We start from the raw sequence: 19,083 nt of genomic DNA, 5'->3' as shown, positions 1-19,083 counted from the left end.
CTTGGAAGGAAAGTTATGGCCAACCTAGACAGCATATTAAAAAGTAGAGACATTACTTTGCCAACAAAGGTCCATCTAGTCAAAGCTATGGTTTTTCCAGTGGTCATGTATGGATGTGAGAGTTGGACTATAAAGAAAGCTGAGTGCAGAAGAATTGATGCTTTTGAACTGTGGTGTTGGCGAAGACTCTTGAGAGTCCCTTGGACTGCAAGGAGATCCAACCAGTCCATCCTAAAGGAGATCAGTCCTGGGTGTTCATTGGTAGGACTGATGTTGCAGCTGAAACTTCAATACTTTGGGCACCTGATGCAAAGATCTGGCTCATTTGAAAAGACCCTGATGCTGGGAAAGATTGAGGGCAGGAGGAGAAGGGGACGACAGAGGATGAGATGGTTGGATGGCATCATTGACTGGATGGACATGGGTTTCGGTGGACTCTGGGAGTTGGTGATGGACAGGGAGGCCTGGTGTGCTGCGGTTCATGGGGTCGCAAAGAGTAGGACACGACTGAGCAACTGAACTGAATTGAACTGAAAAGACTAGTTTGTAGATATAAGTATTAGGCTGAAGTGTCAGTTTCTAATTGTAGTACTTAGTATTCTTCATCTAGTTGAGTTGAAATCTGTTTATCTAATTTGCAACAAGAAAATAAAACTTTAAGAAAGCAATGAAATGGTAACCTTTATAGAATTTTTGTGATTAAACGTTAATTAATTTTTCATTTGTAACAAGAAGTGATTTAATGTAGTACTTAAGAGCGCCACTCCTAGGCTTAGCCTTGCATTTGAATCTTGACTATCACTTTATATCTACCTGATTTTGGACAGGTTACTTAACGTCTATGAGCCTCACATTTCTCACCTGTATATTGGAGGCTGAAAATACCTCATAGGATTTTTAAAAGTATGAAATTATGTTTATTAAGTACTCAGCACAATTCAATAAATGGTAGCTTTTAATATTAGTAATTACTTTGGGAATGTTTTCATTGTTTATAGTTTCTAAACACTTATGTTGATAAAGTATTTTTAGACTCAACTAATTTATATACATGTTCATTTTGGTTAAATGTCATATACTAGGTTGAAGAACTTAATGGAGAAATTAATGAGATTAAAAATGAGTTATCATCACTTAAAGAAACTCATACTAAGTTACAAGAAGATTATGACAAATTATGTGATCAGAAGAAGTTTGAGGAAAGCAAGAAGTTTGAGGTAAAATTCAAGTATGTGGGGTATAAGCTCTTAAAAGAAATTAAGACCATAACTGATGATTTTCTCCATGCTTTATATTTTCACTTTCTCAACTTTTAAAAATGACTGTAACAAGAAGTAAGCATATAGTCTGTAGTACATTTTAAATTAATTTTTTTGTACAATATGACATAAGGATTAAGAATCATTTCTTAGACATGAATCTTCAATTTCAGCATATACATTTGTGGATAGACAATTTAACACTTTCTTTATTAATATAGCATTATAAAAAGTCTTAAAATGTGGTAGTATAAGTCCTTCAATTTTGTTGTTCTTTTCCAAAATTGTTTTGGCTATTGTGAGTCCTTTGCATTTCCATATAACTTTTAGAATCAGTTTATCAGTTTCTAAAAGAAAAAGTCTATGGTATTTGAATTTGGCTTGTGTTGAGTATATAGATTAATTTACAAAGAATTTACATCTTAACATACAATTCATGACATGGTATATCTTTGCATTTATTTAGATTTTCTTTAACACTGCTCAGAAATGTTTTGTAGTTTTCATTGTATATGTCTTGCGAGTGTTTTGTTAAATTTACCCCTGAATATTTCATGTTTTGGGCTCTTACTATAAGCAGTATTTTTATTTTTTTTTACTTTTCAGAATTTTATTTATTTATTCTTCATTTATTTTTATTAGTTGGAGGCTAATTACTTTACGTTATTGTAGTGGTTTTTGCCATACATTGACATGAATCAGCCATGGATTTACATGTGTTCCCCATCCTGATCCCACCTCCCACCTCCCTACCCATCCCATCCCTCTGGGTATTCCCACTGCACCAGCCCTGAGCACTTGTCTCATGCATCCAACCTGGGCTGGCGATCTGTTTCACACTTGATAATATACATATTTCAATGCTATTCTCTCAGTTCATCCGACCCTTGCCTTCTCCCATAGAGTCCAAAAGTCTGTTCTATACATCTGTGTCTCTTTTTCTGTCCTGCATATAGGGCTATCATTACCATCTTTTTAAATTCCATATATATGTGTTAGTATACTGTATTGGTGTTTATCTTTCTGGCTTACTTCACTCTGTATAATGGGCTCCAGTTTCATCCATCTCATTAGAATTGATTCAGATGTATTCTTTTTAATGGCTAAGTAATATTCCATTGTGTATATGTATCATAGCTTATCCATTCGTCTACTGATGGGCATCTAGGTTGCTTCCATGTCCTGGCTATTATAAACAGTGCTGTGATGAACATTGGGATACACGTGTCCCTTTCAGTTCTGATTTTCTCAGTGTGTATGCCCAGGAGTGGGATTGCTGGGTCATATGGCAGTTCTATTTCCAGTTTTTTAAGGCATCTCCACACTGTTCTCTATAGTGGCTGTACTAGTATGCATTCCCACCAGCAGTGTAAGAGGGTTCCCTTTTCTCCACACCCTCTCCAGCATTTATTGTATAAGCAGTATTTTTAATATGAGTTTTTCTAATTGTTTCTTGCTATTAGAGTTAAAATTGATCTTTGTACATTGACTTCGTATTCTTTTACCATTTTAAATAATTTATTATTGTAGTATGTTTTTCTTGGTTGAACTTTGGAGTTTTCTTTGTACATAATATGTTGTCTGAGAATTTAAGGCAGATGAATTTTACATCATCTTCTTTTCTATGCATTTTATTTTTTCCTCAACTTACTGCACTACACTAGCTAGGACTCTTCAGTACAGTGTTAAATGAAGTTGTAAGAGTGGACATGATTGCTTAACTTTTCATCTTAGATGTCTTTCATCATTTCATAGTCTATTGAAAGTGAAAGTGACAGTTGCTCAGTCATGACTGACTCTTTGTGACCCCTTGAATCAAGGCAAGTTGGAAGTGGTCAAACAGGAAATGGCGAGTGAACGTCAACATTTTAAGAATCAGTGAACTAAAATGGACTGGAATGGGTGAGTTTAACTCAGATGACCATTATATCTACTACTGTGAGCAAGAATCCCTTGGAAGAAATGGAGTAGCCATCATAGTCAACAAAAGAGTCCAGAATGCAGTACTTGGATATAGTCTCAAAAACGACAGAATGATCTCTGGTCGTTTCCAAGGCAAACCATTCAATATCACGGTCCAAGTCTATGCCCCGACCAGTAATGCTGAAGAAGCTGACGTTGAACGGTTCGATGAAGACCTACAAGACCTTTTAGAACTAACACCCAAAAAAGATGTCCTTTTTATTATTGGGGACTGGAAGGCAAAAGTAGGAAGTCAAGAAACACCTGGAGTAACAGGCAAATTTGGCCTTGGAGTACAGAATGAAGCAGGGCAAAGGCTAATAGAGTTTTGCCAAGAGAATGCACTGGTCATAGCAAACACCCTCTTCCAACAACACAAGAGAAGATTCTACACATGGACATCACCAGATGGTCAACACTGAAATCAGATTGATTATATTCTTTGTAGCCAAAGATGGAGAAGCTCTATACAGCCAGCAAAAACAAGACTGGGAGCTGACTGTGGCTCAGATCATGAACTCCTTATTGCCAAATTGAGACTTAAACTGAAGAAAGTAGGGGAAACCACTAGACCATTCAGGTATGACCTAAATCAAATCCCTTACGATTATACAGTGGAAGTGAGAAATAGATTTAAGGGACTAGATCTGATAGACTGAGTGCCTGTTGAACTGTGGACAGAGGTTTGTGACACTGTACAGGAGATAGGGATCAAAACCATCCCCAAGAAAAAGAAATGCAAAAAAGCAAAATGGCTGTCTGAAGAGGCCTTGAAAATACCTGTGAAAAGAGGAGAAGGAAAAAGCAAAGGAGAAAAGGAAAGATACACCCATTTAAATGCAGAGTTTCAAAGAATAGCAAGGAGAGATAAGAAAGCCTTCCTCAGTGATCAGTGCAAAGAAATAGAGGAAAACAATAGAATGGGAGAGACCAGAGATCTCTTCAAGAAAATTAGAGATAACCAAGGGAACATTTCCTGCAAAGATGGGCTCAATAAAGGACAGAAACGGTATGGACCTACCAGAAGCAGAAGCTATTAAGAAGAGGTGGCAAGAATACACAGAACTGTACAAAAAAAGATCTTCACAACCCAGATAATCACTCACCTAGAGCCAGACATCCTGGAATGTGAAGTCAAGTGGGCCTTAGGAAACATCACTACAAACAAAGCTAACCGAGGTGATGGAATTCCAGTTGAGCTATTTCAGATCCTAAAAGATGATGCTATGAAAGTGCTGCACTCAATATGCCAGCAAATCTGGAAAACTCAGCAGTGGCCACAGGACTGGGAAAGGTCAGTTTTCATTCCAATCCCAAAGAAAGGCAGTGCCAAAGAATGCTCAAACTATCACACAATTGCACTCATCTCACACGCTAGTAAAGTAATGCTCAAAATTTTCCAAGCCAGGCTTCAGCAATACGTGAACCATGAATTTCCAGATGTTCAAGCTGGTTTTAGAAAAGGCAAAGGAACAAGAGATCAAATTGCCAACATCTGCTGGATCATCGAAAAAGCAAGAGAGTTCCAGAAAAACATCTATTTCTGCTTTATTGACTATGCCAAAGCCTTTGACTGTGTGGATCACAATAAACTGGAAAATTCTGAAAGAGGTGGGAATACCAGACCACCTGACCTGCCTCTTGAGAAACCTGTTATGCAGGTCAGGAAGCAACAGTTAGAACTGGACATGGAGCAACAGACCAAATAGGAAAAGGAGTATGTCAAGGCTGTATATTGTTACCCTGCTTATTTAACTTATATGCAGAGTACATCATGAGAAACGCTGGACTGGATGAAGCCCAGAAGAAATTCTGGAATCAAGATTGCCGGAAGAAATATCAATAACCTCAGAAACACAGATGACACAACCCTTATGGCCAAAAGGGAGGAAGAACTAAAGAGCCTCTTGATGAAAGTGAAAAAGGAGAGTGAAAAAGTTAGCTTAAAACTCAACATTCAGAAAACTAACATCATGGCATCTGGTCCCATCAGTTCATGGCAAATAGATGGGGAAACAGTGGAAACAGTGGAGGACTTTATTTTCTTGGGCTCCAAAATCACTGCAGTTGGTGACTGCAGCCATGAAATTAAAAGACACTTACTCCTTGGAAGAAAAATTATGACCAGCCTAGATAGTATATTAAAAAGCAGAGACATTACTTTGCCAATAAATGTCCATCTAGTCAAGGCTATGGCTTTTCCAGTGGTCATGTATGGATGTGAGAGTTGGACTATAAAGAAAGCTGAGTGCAGAAGAATTGATGCTTTTGAACTGTGGTGTTGGTGAAGACTCTTGAGAGTCCCTTGGACTGCAAGGAGATCCAACCAGTCCATCCTAAAGGAGATTAGTCCTGAGTGTTCTTTGGAAGGTTGATGTTGAAGCTGAAACTCCAGTACTTTGGCCACCTGATGTGAAGAGCTGACTGATTTTAAAAGACCCTGATGCTGGGAAAGATTGAAGACAGGAGGAGAAGCGGAAGACAGATTATGAGATGGTTGGATGGCATCACCGACTCAGTGGACATGAGTTTGAGTAAACTCCAGGAGTTGGGAATGGACAGGGAGGCCTGGCGTGCTGCAGTCCATTGGAGATGAAGGAGTCGGACACGACTGAGTGACTGAACTGAACTGAATACTAGCCACATGAATTGGAATGTGTTCCTTCCTCCTTAAAGAGTATTGTGTTGAAACTGCTGTTGTTTACTAAATATTAGGTACAATTCATTGGTGAAACTATTGAGGCTTTTTCTTTGTGGGGATATTTTTAAAAACAAATTTAGCTTTTAAATTATCAGATTATTCAGATTTTCAATTTCTTCATATGCCAGTGTGCAGAAAACAGTTGACATAGCAGGTTTGCAGAAGGCCTCTGGAAGACCTGCTTGTCAGTTTGGCTGTTGACTGATAACTGGAAATTGGATTTGGGGAGGGTTCCCACCATTTCCTAACAGACAGGAGTGATTCACTGTGCTTTAACTATTAAGTAGTTTCCTTTGAACGTCTGCTTTCTTTCTGGAAGTCAGTAGTTTTGGTACATGCAAGGCAGAGAGTGACCAGCAACCAATTAAGCTTTGAGCACCAAGTCTCTAATGAGCTTCCTAGTAGACAAGAGTTCACATTTGTGGTCACAATTATTGCTGCAGGAATTAAGCATGTCCTATGTGACTCCACTAGGAGAAGACTTTTTATTTTTCGGAAATTGAATGAATTTATTCAGTTCAGTTCAGTCACTCAGTCGTGTCCGACTCTCTGTGACCCCATGGACTGCAGCACTCCAGGCTTCCCTGTCTATCGCCAACTCCTGGAGCTTGCTTAAGCTTATGTCCATCGAGTCGGTGATGCCATCCAACCATCTCATCCTCTGTCTTCATTATGTAACCTTTTATGTGAGGAAGAACTTACAGAACTTAGTTCCCAAATTCATGTGAGAGTAAAGAGAGAGAGTAAATGACACAAACAGGAGATACAAATCAGCTGATTTCAAATTCAGATTATCTCTACATGCCATAGGAGAGGACTCTTGAAAGAAGTTTGTACCTGGTTTCTTCCAGGCTTCATCTCTTGTGCCTTTCCTTTGCTGATTTTGCTTTGCATCCTTTACTGTTATAAATCTTAGGAGTACAACTGTATATTGAGTTCTGTGAGTCCTTATATCAAATCACCAAACCTGGGGGTGAACTTGGAGACCTCCAGCACTGTCCATTTTGCTAATTTTTCTCTTTCAAGGAACTTGTCCTTTTCATCTGAGTTGTCAATTTATTGGTTATTGGCCTTTCTTCTTCTCTAATATTTAAAGCTATTAATTTTCTTATAAAGTACTGCTTTAGCTTCACTCTACAAATTCTGATGTATAGTGTTTTCATTCTTACTCAGTTGAACATATTTTAAAATTTCTCTTGTGAGCTCTTTGACCCATGAATATAAGTTTGACCTATAACCTTGCTGTTTAATTTCCAAATATTTAAGAATTTTCCAAGTATCTTTCTGTTGATGATTTCAAATTTAAGTGAGACTTTTATCTTTTTTACTATATCAAGACTTGTCTTTTGGCCAAGTGTGTTGTCTATCTTGGCAAATAATACCTTGTATATTCTTGAAAAAAATGTATATTCTGTTGTTGGTTGGTGGAATGTTTTATAAATGTCAGGTCAGTTTCGTTGATAATATTGTTCAAAACTTCTTCATCCTTACTGATTTTTTGTGTACTTGTTCTATCAGTCAGTGGGAAATCATTAATTATAATTGTGAATTTATATTTCTCTTTTCAGTTCTGTCAGTTTTTGTTATGTGTGTTTAAGCCCTGTTATTAGATGTATACATAGTTATTATTACTTTCTGATTAATTGACCTTTTTATCATTTAACATGTCCATCCTTATCCTAGTAATATTATTTTGTCTGGTATTAGTAAGCTACTCCATCTTTTATGATTAGTGTTTGCATTATGTATTTTTTTTCACCTTACTTGTGTGTAAGGAGTAGATCACACATGGCAAGATAATTTTGAGCTGAGTTGTTAAAAGTAACTAAGAATTTCCATATAGAGATTTAAAATAGATGAAATAACATGAGCAAAGAATCAGAAATGGGAAATATCTTTTTTTTTTCCCCCCCTTGGGCTTCTTTTACTTTATTTTTTATTTATTTATTTATTTATTTTTTATTAGTTGGAGGCTAATTACTTCACAACATTTCAGTGGGTTTTGTCATACACTGATATGAATCAGCCACAGAGTTACACGTATTCCCCATCCCTATCCCCCCTCCCATCTCCCTCTCCACCCGATTCCTCTGGGTCTTCCCAGTGCGCCAGGCCGGAGCACTTGTCTCATGCATCCCACCTGGGCGGGTGATCTGTTTCACCATAGATAGTATACATGCTGTTCTTTCGAAACATCCCACCCTCACCTTCTCCCACAGAGTTCAAAAGTCTGTTCTGTACTTCTGTGTCTCTTTTTCTGTTTTGCATATAGGGTTATTGTTACCATCTTTCTAAATTCCATATATATGTGTTAGTATGCTGTAATGTTCTTTATCTTTCTGGCTTACTTCACTCTGTATAATGGGCTCCAGTTTCATCCATCTCATTAGAACTGATTTAAATGAATTCTTTTTAACGGCTGAGTAATATTCCATGGTGTATATGTACCACAGCTTCCTTATCCATTCATCTGCTGATGGGCATCTAGGTTGCTTCCATGTCCTGGCTATTATAAACAGTGCTGTGATGAACATTGGGGTGCATGTGTCTCTTTCAGATCTGGTTTCCTCAGTGTGTATGCCCAGAAGTGGGATTGCTGGGTCATATGGCAGTTCTATTTCCAGTTTTTTAAGGCATCTCCACACTGTTTTCCATAGCGGCTGTACTAGTTTGCATTCCCACCAACAGTGTGAGAGGGTTCCCTTTTCTCCACACCCTCTCCAGCATTTATTGCTTGTAGACTTTTGGATAGCAGCCATCCTGACTGGCATGTAATGGTACCTCATTGTGGGTTTTTTTGTTTTTTTTTTTCTCATTGTGGTTTTGATTTGCATTTCTCTAATAATGAGTGATGTTGAGCATCTTTTCATGTGTTTGTTAGCCATCTGTATGTCTTCTTTGGAGAAATGTCTGTTTAGTTCTTTGGCCCATTTTTTGATTGGGTCATATATTTTTCTGGAATTGAGCTTCAGGAGTTGCTTGTATATTTTTGAGGTTAATCCTTTGTCTGTTTCTTCATTTGCTATTATTTTCTTCCAATCTGAGGGCTGTCTTTTCACCTTACTTATAGTTTCCTTTGTAGTGCAAAAGCTTTTAAGTTTCATTAGGTCCCATTTGTTTAGTTTTGCTTTTATTTCCAATATTCTGGGAGGTGGGTCATAGAGGATCTTGCTGTGATTTATGTCGGAGAGTGTTTTGCCTATGTTCTCCTCTAGGAGTTTTATAGTTTCTGGTCTTACATTTAGATCTTTAATCCATTTTGAGTTTATTTTTGTGTATGGTGTTAGAAAGTGTTCTAGTTTCATTCTTTTGCAAGTGGTTGACCAGTTTTCCCAGCACCACTTGTTGAAGAGGTTGTCTTTTTTCCATTGTATATCCTTGCCTCCTTTGTCAAAGATAAGGTGTCCATAGGTTCGTGGATTTATCTCTGGGCTTTCTATTCTGTTCCATTGATCTATATTTCTGTCTTTGTGCCAGTACCATACTGTCTTGATGACTGTGGCTTTGTAGTAGAGTCTGAAGTCAGGCAGGTTGATTCCTCCAGTTCCATTCTTGTTTCTCAAGATTACTTTGGCTATTCGAGGTTTTTTGTATTTCCATACAAATTGTGAAATTATTTGTTCTAGTTCTGTGAAAAATACTGTTGGTAGCTTGATAGGGATTGCATTGAATCTATAGATTGCTTTGGGTAGAATAGCCATTTTGACAATATTGATTCTTCCAATCCATGAACATGGTATGTTTCTCCATCTGTGTGTGTCCTCTTTGATTTCTTTCATCAGTGTTTTATAGTTTTCTATGTATAGGTCTTATGTTTCTTTAGGTAGATATACTCCTAAGTATTTTATTCTTTTTGTTGCAATGGTGAATGGTATTGTTTCCTTAATTTCTCTTTTTGTTTTTTCATTGTTAGTATATAGGAATGCAAGGGATTTCTGTGTGTTAATTTTATATCCTGCAACTTTACTGTATTCATTGATTAGCTCTAGTAATTTTCTGGAAGAGTCTTTAGGGTTTTCTTTTTTTTTTTTTTTTTTTATGTATTTTAAAGAACATTCTCTTTATTTATTTTTTTTTCATTACTTTTTTTTTTTTAATTTTTTTATTAGTTGGAGGCTAATTACTTCACAACATTTCAGTGGGTTTTGTCATACATTGACATGAATCAGCCATAGATTTACACTTATTCCCCATCCCGATCCCCCCTCCCATCTCCCTCTTCACCCGATTCCTCTGGGTCTTCCCAGTGCACCAGGCCGGAGCACTTGTCTCATGCATCCCACCTGGGCTGGTGATCTGTTTCACCATAGATAGTATACATGCTGTTCTTTTGAAACATCCCACCCTCACCTTCTCCCACAGAGTTCAAAAGTCTGTTCTGTATTTCTGTGTCTCTTTTTCTGTTTTGCATATAGGGTTATCGTTACCATCTTTCTAAATTCCATATATATGTGTTAGTATGCTGTAATGTTCTTTATCTTTCTGGCTTACTTCACTCTGTATAAGGGGCTCCAGTTTCATCCATCTCATTAGGACTGGTTCAAATGAATTCTTTTTGACGGCTGAGTAAAATTCCATGGTGTATATGTACCACAGCTTCCTTATCCATTCATCTGCTGATGGGCATCTAGGTTGCTTCCATGTCCTGGCTATTATAAACAGTGCTGTGATGAACATTGGGGTGCATGTGTCTCTTTCAGATCTGGTTTCCTCAGTGTGTATGCCCAGAAGTGGGATTGCTGGGTCATATGGCAGTTCTATTTCCAGTTTTTTAAGGAATCTCCACACTGTTTTCCATAGTGGCTGTACTAGTTTGCATTCCCACCAACAGTGTGAGAGGGTTCCCTTTTCTCCACAGCCTCTCCAGCATTTATTGCTTGTAGACTTTTGGATAGCAGCCATCCTGACTGGCGTGTAATGGTACCTCATTGTGGTTTTGATTTGCATTTCTCTAATAATGAGTGATGTTGAGCACCTTTTCATGTGTTTGTTAGCCATCTGTATGTCTTCTTTGGAGAAATGTCTGTTTAGTTCTCTGGCCCATTTTTTGATTGGGTCATTTATTTTTCTGGAATTGAGCTGCAGGAGTTGCTTGTATATTTTTGAGATTAATCCTTTGTCTGTTTCTTCATTTGCTATTATTTTCTCCCAATCTGAGGGCTGTCTTTTCACCTTACTTATAGTTTCCTTAGTAGTGCAAAAGCTTTTAAGTTTCATTAGGTCCCATTTGTTTAGTTTTGCTTTTATTTCCAATATTCTGGGAGGTGGGTCATAGAGGATCTTGCTGTGATTTATGTCGGAGAGTGTTTTGCCTATGTTCTCCTCTAGGAGTTTTATAGTTTCTGGTCTTACATTTAGATCTTTAATCCATTTTGAGTTTATTTTTGTGTATGGTGTTAGAAAGTGTTCTAGTTTCATTCTTTTACAAGTGGTTGACCAGTTTTCCCAGCACCACTTGTTGAAGAGGTTGTCTTTTTTCCATTGTATATCCTTGCCTCCTTTGTCAAAGATAAGGTGTCCATAGGTTCGTGGATTTATCTCTGGGCTTTCTATTCTGTTCCATTGATCTATATTTCTGTCTTTGTGCCAGTACCATACTGTCTTGATGACTGTGGCTTTGTAGTAGAGTCTGAAGTCAGGCAGGTTGATTCCTCCAGTTCCATTCTTGTTTCTCAAGATTACTTTGGCTATTCGAGGTTTTTTGTATTTCCATACAAATTGTGAAATTATTTGTTCTAGTTCTGTGAAAAATACTGTTGGTAGCTTGATAGGGATTGCATTGAATCTATAGATTGCTTTGGGTAGAATAGCCATTTTGACAATATTGATTCTTCCAATCCATGAACATGGTATGTTTCTCCATCTGTGTGTGTCCTCTTTGATTTCTTTCATCAGTGTTTTATAGTTTTCTATGTATAGGTCTTATGTTTCTTTAGGTAGATATACTCCTAAGTATTTTATTCTTTTTGTTGCAATGGTGAATGGTATTGTTTCCTTAATTTCTCTTTCTGTTTTTTCATTGTTAGTATATAGGAATGCAAGGGATTTCTGTGTGTTAATTTTATATCCTGCAACTTTACTGTATTCATTGATTAGCTCTAGTAATTTTCTGGAAGAGTCTTTAGGGTTTTCTTTTTTTTTTTTTTTTTTCATGTATTTTAAAGAACATTCTCTTTATTTATTTTTTTTTCATTACTTTTTTTTTTTTTAATTTTTTTATTAGTTGGAGGCTAATTACTTCACAACATTTCAGTGGGTTTTGTCATACATTGACATGAATCAGCCATAGATTTACACTTATTCCCCATCCCGATCCCCCCTCCCATCTCCCTCTTCACCCGATTCCTCTGGGTCTTCCCAGTGCACCAGGCCCGAGCACTTGTCTCATGCATCCCACCTGGGCTGGTGATCTGTTTCACCATAGATAGTATACATGCTGTTCTTTTGAAACATCCCACCCTCACCTTCTCCCACAGAGTTCAAAAGTCTGTTCTGTATTTCTGTGTCTCTTTTTCTGTTTTGCATATAGGGTTATCGTTACCATCTTTCTAAATTCCATATATATGTGTTAGTATGCTGTAATGTTCTTTATCTTTCTGGCTTACTTCACTCTGTATAAGGGGCTCCAGTTTCATCCATCTCATTAGGACTGGTTCAAATGAATTCTTTTTGACGGCTGAGTAAAATTCCATGGTGTATATGTACCACAGCTTCCTTATCCATTCATCTGCTGATGGGCATCTAGGTTGCTTCCATGTCCTGGCTATTATAAACAGTGCTGTGATGAACATTGGGGTGCATGTGTCTCTTTCAGATCTGGTTTCCTCAGTGTGTATGCCCAGAAGTGGGATTGCTGGGTCATATGGCAGTTCTATTTCCAGTTTTTTAAGGAATCTCCACACTGTTTTCCATAGTGGCTGTACTAGTTTGCATTCCCACCAACAGTGTGAGAGGGTTCCCTTTTCTCCACAGCCTCTCCAGCATTTATTGCTTGTAGACTTTTGGATAGCAGCCATCCTGACTGGCGTGTAATGGTACCTCATTGTGGTTTTGATTTGCATTTCTCTAATAATGAGTGATGTTGAGCACCTTTTCATGTGTTTGTTAGCCATCTGTATGTCTTCTTTGGAGAAATGTCTGTTTAGTTCTCTGGCCCATTTTTTGATTGGGTCATTTATTTTTCTGGAATTGAGCTGCAGGAGTTGCTTGTATATTTTTGAGATTAATCCTTTGTCTGTTTCTTCATTTGCTATTATTTTCTCCCAATCTGACGGCTGTCTTTTCACCTTACTTATAGTTTCCTTTGTAGTGCAAAAGCTTTTAAGTTTCATTAGATCCCATTTGTTTAGTTTTGCTTTTATTTCCAATATTCTGGGAGGTGGGTCATAGAGGATCTTGCTGTGATTTATGTTGGAGAGTGTTTTGCCTATGTTCTCCTCTAGGAGTTTTATAGTTTCTGGTCTTACATTTAGATCTTTAATCCATTTTGAGTTTATTTTTGTGTATGGTGTTAGAAAGTGTTCTAGTTTCATTCTTTTGCAAGTGGTTGACCAGTTTTCCCAGCACCACTTGTTGAAGAGGTTGTCTTTTTTCCATTGTATATCCTTGCCTCCTTTGTCAAAGATAAGGTGTCCATAGGTTCGTGGATTTATCTCTGGGCTTTCTATTCTGTTCCATTGGTCTATATTTCTGTCTTTGTGCCAGTACCACACTGTCTTGATGACTGTGGCTTTGTAGTAGAGTCTGAAGTCAGGCAGGTTGATTCCTCCAGTTCCATTCTTCTTTTTCAAGATTACTTTGGCTATTCGAGGTTTTTTGTATTTCCATACAAATTGTGAAATTCTTTGGTCTAGTTCTGTGAAAAATACCGTTGGTAGCTTGATAGGGATTGCATTGAATCTATAGATTGCTTTGGGTAGAATAGCCATTTTGACAATATTGATTCTTCCAATCCATGAACATGGTATGTTTCTCCATCTGTTTGTGTCCTCTTTGATTTCTTTCATCAGTGTTTTATAGTTTTCTATGTATAGGTCTTTTGTTTCTTTAGGTAGATATACTCCTAAGTATTTTATTCTTTTTGTTGCAATGGTGAATGGTATTGTTTCCTTAATTTCTCTTTTTGTTTTTTCATTGTTAGTATATAGGAATGCAAGGGATTTCTTTTTTTTTTTTTTTTTTTTTTTTTTTTTTTTTTAATAGTTGATTAGCTGCTTTTATTTTTGTTCTTCAAATTGAATGTTGTGAGACAAGGGGATGATAATTAAACAAACATGGATTCAATATCAAACATGAAGTGCCCTCAATTCCTGAGGCACATTTTTTTTTTGTCATTTTTATCGAGTCTTTATTTATTTTTTTTATTTATTTATTTTTTAGTTCTACCAGTTTCTTGCTACCAACCCATCTCCCTCCACCCTCGTGCACACACGATCAGTCATGTAATCCCATGGACTTCAGCCCACCAGACTCCTCTGTCCATGGATTTTTCCAGGCAAGAATACTGGAGTGGGTTGCCATTTCCTTCTCCAAGAATGCAAGGGATTTCTGTGTGTTAATTTTATATCCTGCAACTTTACTGTATTCATTGATTAGCTCTAGTAATTTTCTGGAAGAGTCTTTAGGGTTTTCTATGTAGAGGATCATGTCATCTGCAAATAGCGAGAGTTTCACTTCTTCTTTTCCTATCTGGATTCCTTTTACTTCTTTTTCTGCTCTGATTGCTGTGGCCAAAACTTCCAACACTATGTTGAATAGTAGTGGTGAGAGTGGGCAGCCTTGTCTTGTTCCTGATTTCAGGGGAAATGCTTTCAATTTTTCACCATTGAGGGTAATGCTTGCTGTGGGTTTGTCATATATGGCTTTTATTATGTTGAGGTATGTTCCTTCTATTCCTGCTTTCTGGAGAGTTTTAATCATAAATGAGTGTTGAATTTTGTCAAAGGCTTTCTCTGCATCTATTGAGATAATCATATGGTTTTTATCTTTCAATTTCAGTATGTTAACTAGATGTCTGTTAGCGAGGCTGCTATAGAGGTTGCTAGCAGTGCAGTAAGTATCAGGAGAAGAGGTTGGAAAGCTGTATAGACTGTTGGTGGAACTTTGTTCTTGACCATGTCATTTGGGAGCTTTTAAACAAGGAAGTACAGTGATTAGATTACTCTTTAAAAAATATCATTTTGGTGATGATATGGTTAGACAGTGAGACAAAACTAAGGACACAGGCTCCAGCTTGGAGAATACTGAAGTAGTCCAGGCAGGAGATACTTATCGCTGTTTTATTTATTTATTTATTTTTTATTAATTTTTTTTCTTTTTTTTTTTATTAGTTGGAGGCTAATTACTTCACAACATTTCAGTGGGTTATGTCATACTTATTGCTGTTTTAATATTCATAAATGTAATGCAGCTTGAGAGTTGTAAGCGGCAAGTAATTCCTACAACATCTGATTGATTATAAAATGAATATAGACTTCCTTCATAAAAAGTTGATCAGCATTCATTCACTTTCAAATTGAAAGTATTTTATTTAATCAGACTATAAATCATGTTTTTAAGAAATGTAGACAGTATAGACACTTTAAAATAAGAAAGTGAAGATCATGCATAACCCCAGCCACCCAGAAATAGTGATTATTAAAATTATGGTATATGACTTCCAGAGTTTTCCTGCACATCAGTTTGTATAGAAACAAATAGACATTCGTATACATGTACTTTTTAAAAACTAAAATAAAATCATACTTTCTGTGATGTTCTGTAGACCATTTTTATTTAGAAATTTATTTTATTGTGGTAAAATATATAACATAAAATTTGCTATTTTAAAGTGTTAAGTTTAAAATTACAATTATAACTCAATGGCATTAATTACAGCTACAGTGTTGTATAGTCATCACCGCTATCTATTTCCAAAATTTCATCATCCCAGACAGAAACTGTATAACCATTAATCAGTAACTTCTGACTAATTATACAATATTTTCCCTGTTTGGTTTATTTTATTTAGATGATGTTTTCAGAGTTCATGCATGTTGTAGCACTTCATTCTTTTTTATGGTGGAGTAGTATTCAATTGTATGAATATACCACATTTTGTGTGTCCATTCTTCTGTTGATGGACACCTGGGCTTTTACCTTTTGGCTGTTGTGCTGTTTTGAACACTGACATGCAACTAGCTGTTTGAATCTCTAGTTTTAATTTTTGGAAGGTATATACTGAGGCACCAAGTGATTTCCACTTCCTGGTATTCACATTCTCTTGTAATACTCTCCATGGAGTTTGAGTTGGATTTAGTAACTTGCTTCTAGTTAATAGACTATAGCAGAAGTGATGCAATGTTACTTCTGAGATTAGGTTATAAGAAGACTGTGGTTTCTGTCTTGGGTGAACACACTGTCTCTCAGTCTCTTTCTCTCTGAGACATGTAAAAAAGTCCCAGCTATCCTACCAGAGAGCCTACATAGTGGAGACACCCTAGAGGATAAAAGGCCACATAAAAGAGAACTGGGCCCTCCAGCCAACAGCCAACACATGTACCCATGTAACCCATGTGTTACAGTTACCCATGTAAGTGAGCCTTCTAGAGGCAGAAGTTCCAGCCCCAAGTTTCAGATGATAGTTTGACTAGACATTCATGAGAGGCCTGGGTCAGAACCATCAAGCCAAGCCATTCCTAAATTCCTGATCTATCTAAAAGATGAGATAGTAAATGTTTACTATTTTAAACCACTGTTAACTCTTAATATGGCTGACCCTGGAACAACTCAGGGGTTAGGGGCACCAACCCTCAGAACAGTAAAAAATCTGTATATAACTTATAATCAGTCTTTCATAAAAATGGTTCCTCCATATTGATGGTTCAGCATCCACAGATTCAACCAACTGCAGATGTATAGTGCTGTAGTATTTACTGTTGAAGAATATATGTGTATAATTGGACCAGTGCTATTTAAACCCATGATGTTGACGTGTCAACTCTATAAGTATCCTGCTGGGATTTCACAGCAGGTACTGAAACAGGATTTGAACCTGTATTTATCCAACTCCAAAGCTCCTGGCAACTATCATACTGTTTTTCTCAATCTCCTTTGCAAACTTCTCTTTTGCAAGTTTCTCTTGCCCTGCTCTCCTTTGGGGGTTTTCATTAGCATTTTATTCTTTGTGCTCTTTCTTCTTAAAGTATACTCCCAATCAGTCTCGTCAACCAGTATGTCTTCAGTTGCCGTCTATCTGCCAGTGATCTTCAAACTTATTTTTCGAAGTCAATTTTTCTCTTAAAATCTCCCAATCAGTACATCTAAATGTTCACTAGACATCTCCACCTTTTTGTCTGTCTTAACTCTTCAAACTCAAGAGATTCAAAATGAACTCGTGATATTTTTCTTTAAACCTCCTATTCCTGTTTTTTAGCTCAGTAAATAATACTCACCAGTCTCTTAGGTACCCAATCTGACCTCTGCAAATCAGTCTTGACTTTCCTCTCAGTTTTTATATCCAGTCACTCAACATTTGATAGTAGCTCAGTACATAATTCATGTGTCTCTTCAGGCTTTTCAGCTTTACTGATATCACCTGGACTACTGCAGCATTCTTCTGATGCATCTCTCTGCCTCATATGTTGTTTCCCCTTAATTCAGTGTTTGTCAGATACCAAGTGCAACTTATTAGTGATTCATGGAAATCGGCCTAGTAGTTAATGACTGGCATTCTTCTAAAAATGAAATAAACTAATGTAGTATAGAAAACATTAGAATGTATCTCATTGAGTGAGTGGTGTTGGTATGCTCATTGTGTTGTGAGACATACTTATTTCTTATTGCAGTTTTTAATTAGTGAAGTTTGGAAAGCAATCCATTCTTTATACTGTAGCCAGAATGGTCTTTCCAGTCAGCTCATATTAATAACCTTATCTAAAATCCTTCAGTGACTTCTCATTGACTTCCTGGTAGAGTCTGTACTACTTAGCATGCTCTTTGGGGGCCCTTAATGATCTAGGCCTAGCTCAAGACTTATTTCTCTCTATTCTTCTCACAGCATCTAAGCTCATGCTGAAGGAAATCACAGGTAGTTCCATGAAGTAGAACTACATGAAATGACTATAGTTTTGTTTGTTTTTAACATCTGTAAATTCCATTTCTTATCCCTGGAGTGCTTTCTTATCCCCATCTATATTAAAATTGTCTGTTATTTCTTTTCCTATCTTTCTCAGTTGACCATAAATTTTTTGAGGATAGTGACTATATTTTGTTCATCATTGTATCCCAAAGCCTAGTGCAGTGCTTCCATGTAATATATGTTCAATATTTCGGGGGAGTAAAAAGATGTTGAATTCAGTCACTATTTTAAAGATACATAGAAACACCAAGCACTCAAAACAATTTGCCTGCCATGACTACTTTGCTTTTAATAAAGGAGTGATTCTTAATATGTGGTATTTGTAATAATGTGGAATGCATGTTTGAAAACATCTAAGGCTCTCCATTTTATTTAAATATGATAGACTATACAAAATGAACTTAGAGTGATCTTGTTATAAAGAGGAATATATTTAAGTGTAGTAAAAAAGTCATTTGGCTTTCAAATACAAATTGCTGGATGATTAACTGAAATATAGATTCCACTTTCATTAGCAAAATTTGTTCAGGTATTTTATACTTTTTAACAATATGTTTTACATTAAAGGAATCTTTTCCATTTTACACTAGAATCTTCCAGAAGTAAACACTGAAATGTCAGTGGAAAAATCAGAAAACACCATAATACAGAAATATAATTCCAGGCAAGAAATAAGGGAAGAAAATACCAAGAGTTGTTGTTTAGACACTGAACACAAAGAAAAAGGAGAAACGAAAGAAGGCCCATTTTTAGAGGAAATCATTATAGGTAATAAAGGTAACCCAGTTATATTGATGTTTTCTAATTTTTATATTGGTCTTTCAGGGGGATATCAATTTCAGTCTTTGCTTTGAGGACCTAGCAGTATAATTGGAGAAATACTTTTCCATTTGTATGTCTTAACAAAAGGACTTAGATGTCTTTTGAGCTGTTCTTTAATTGAGTCAATATTCAGGGGAAAAAATACACTTTTGCTTTCCTTTCTCATCACTTACTCGTTGGCTTTTTGCATTCTGGTTTCTGCTTTCATTTGTTTGCTGAGA

At 36.7% G+C, this 19,083-nt stretch overlaps 1 protein-coding gene across 1 annotated transcript in view; it reads left to right on the top strand.

Moving 5' to 3' along the window:
- The window catches only part of CCDC73 (coiled-coil domain containing 73), a 154,785-nt gene that overhangs the window by 125,935 nt on the left and 9,767 nt on the right, over nt 1-19,083 (top strand). Inside the window, exons 16-17 of the mRNA XM_043908843.1 lie at nt 1,083-1,217; nt 18,631-18,808. Coding sequence (XP_043764778.1) covers nt 1,083-1,217; nt 18,631-18,808 — 313 coding nt within the window. The remainder of the gene's footprint in view (nt 1-1,082; nt 1,218-18,630; nt 18,809-19,083) is intronic.

The sequence above is a fragment of the Cervus elaphus genome, chromosome 1, assembly GCF_910594005.1.
Source record: "Cervus elaphus chromosome 1, mCerEla1.1, whole genome shotgun sequence".
Classification (NCBI taxonomy): Eukaryota; Metazoa; Chordata; class Mammalia; order Artiodactyla; family Cervidae; genus Cervus; species Cervus elaphus.
The sequence above is the reverse complement of the archived record's forward strand: the minus strand, read 5'-3'. Positions and strand labels throughout refer to the sequence as shown.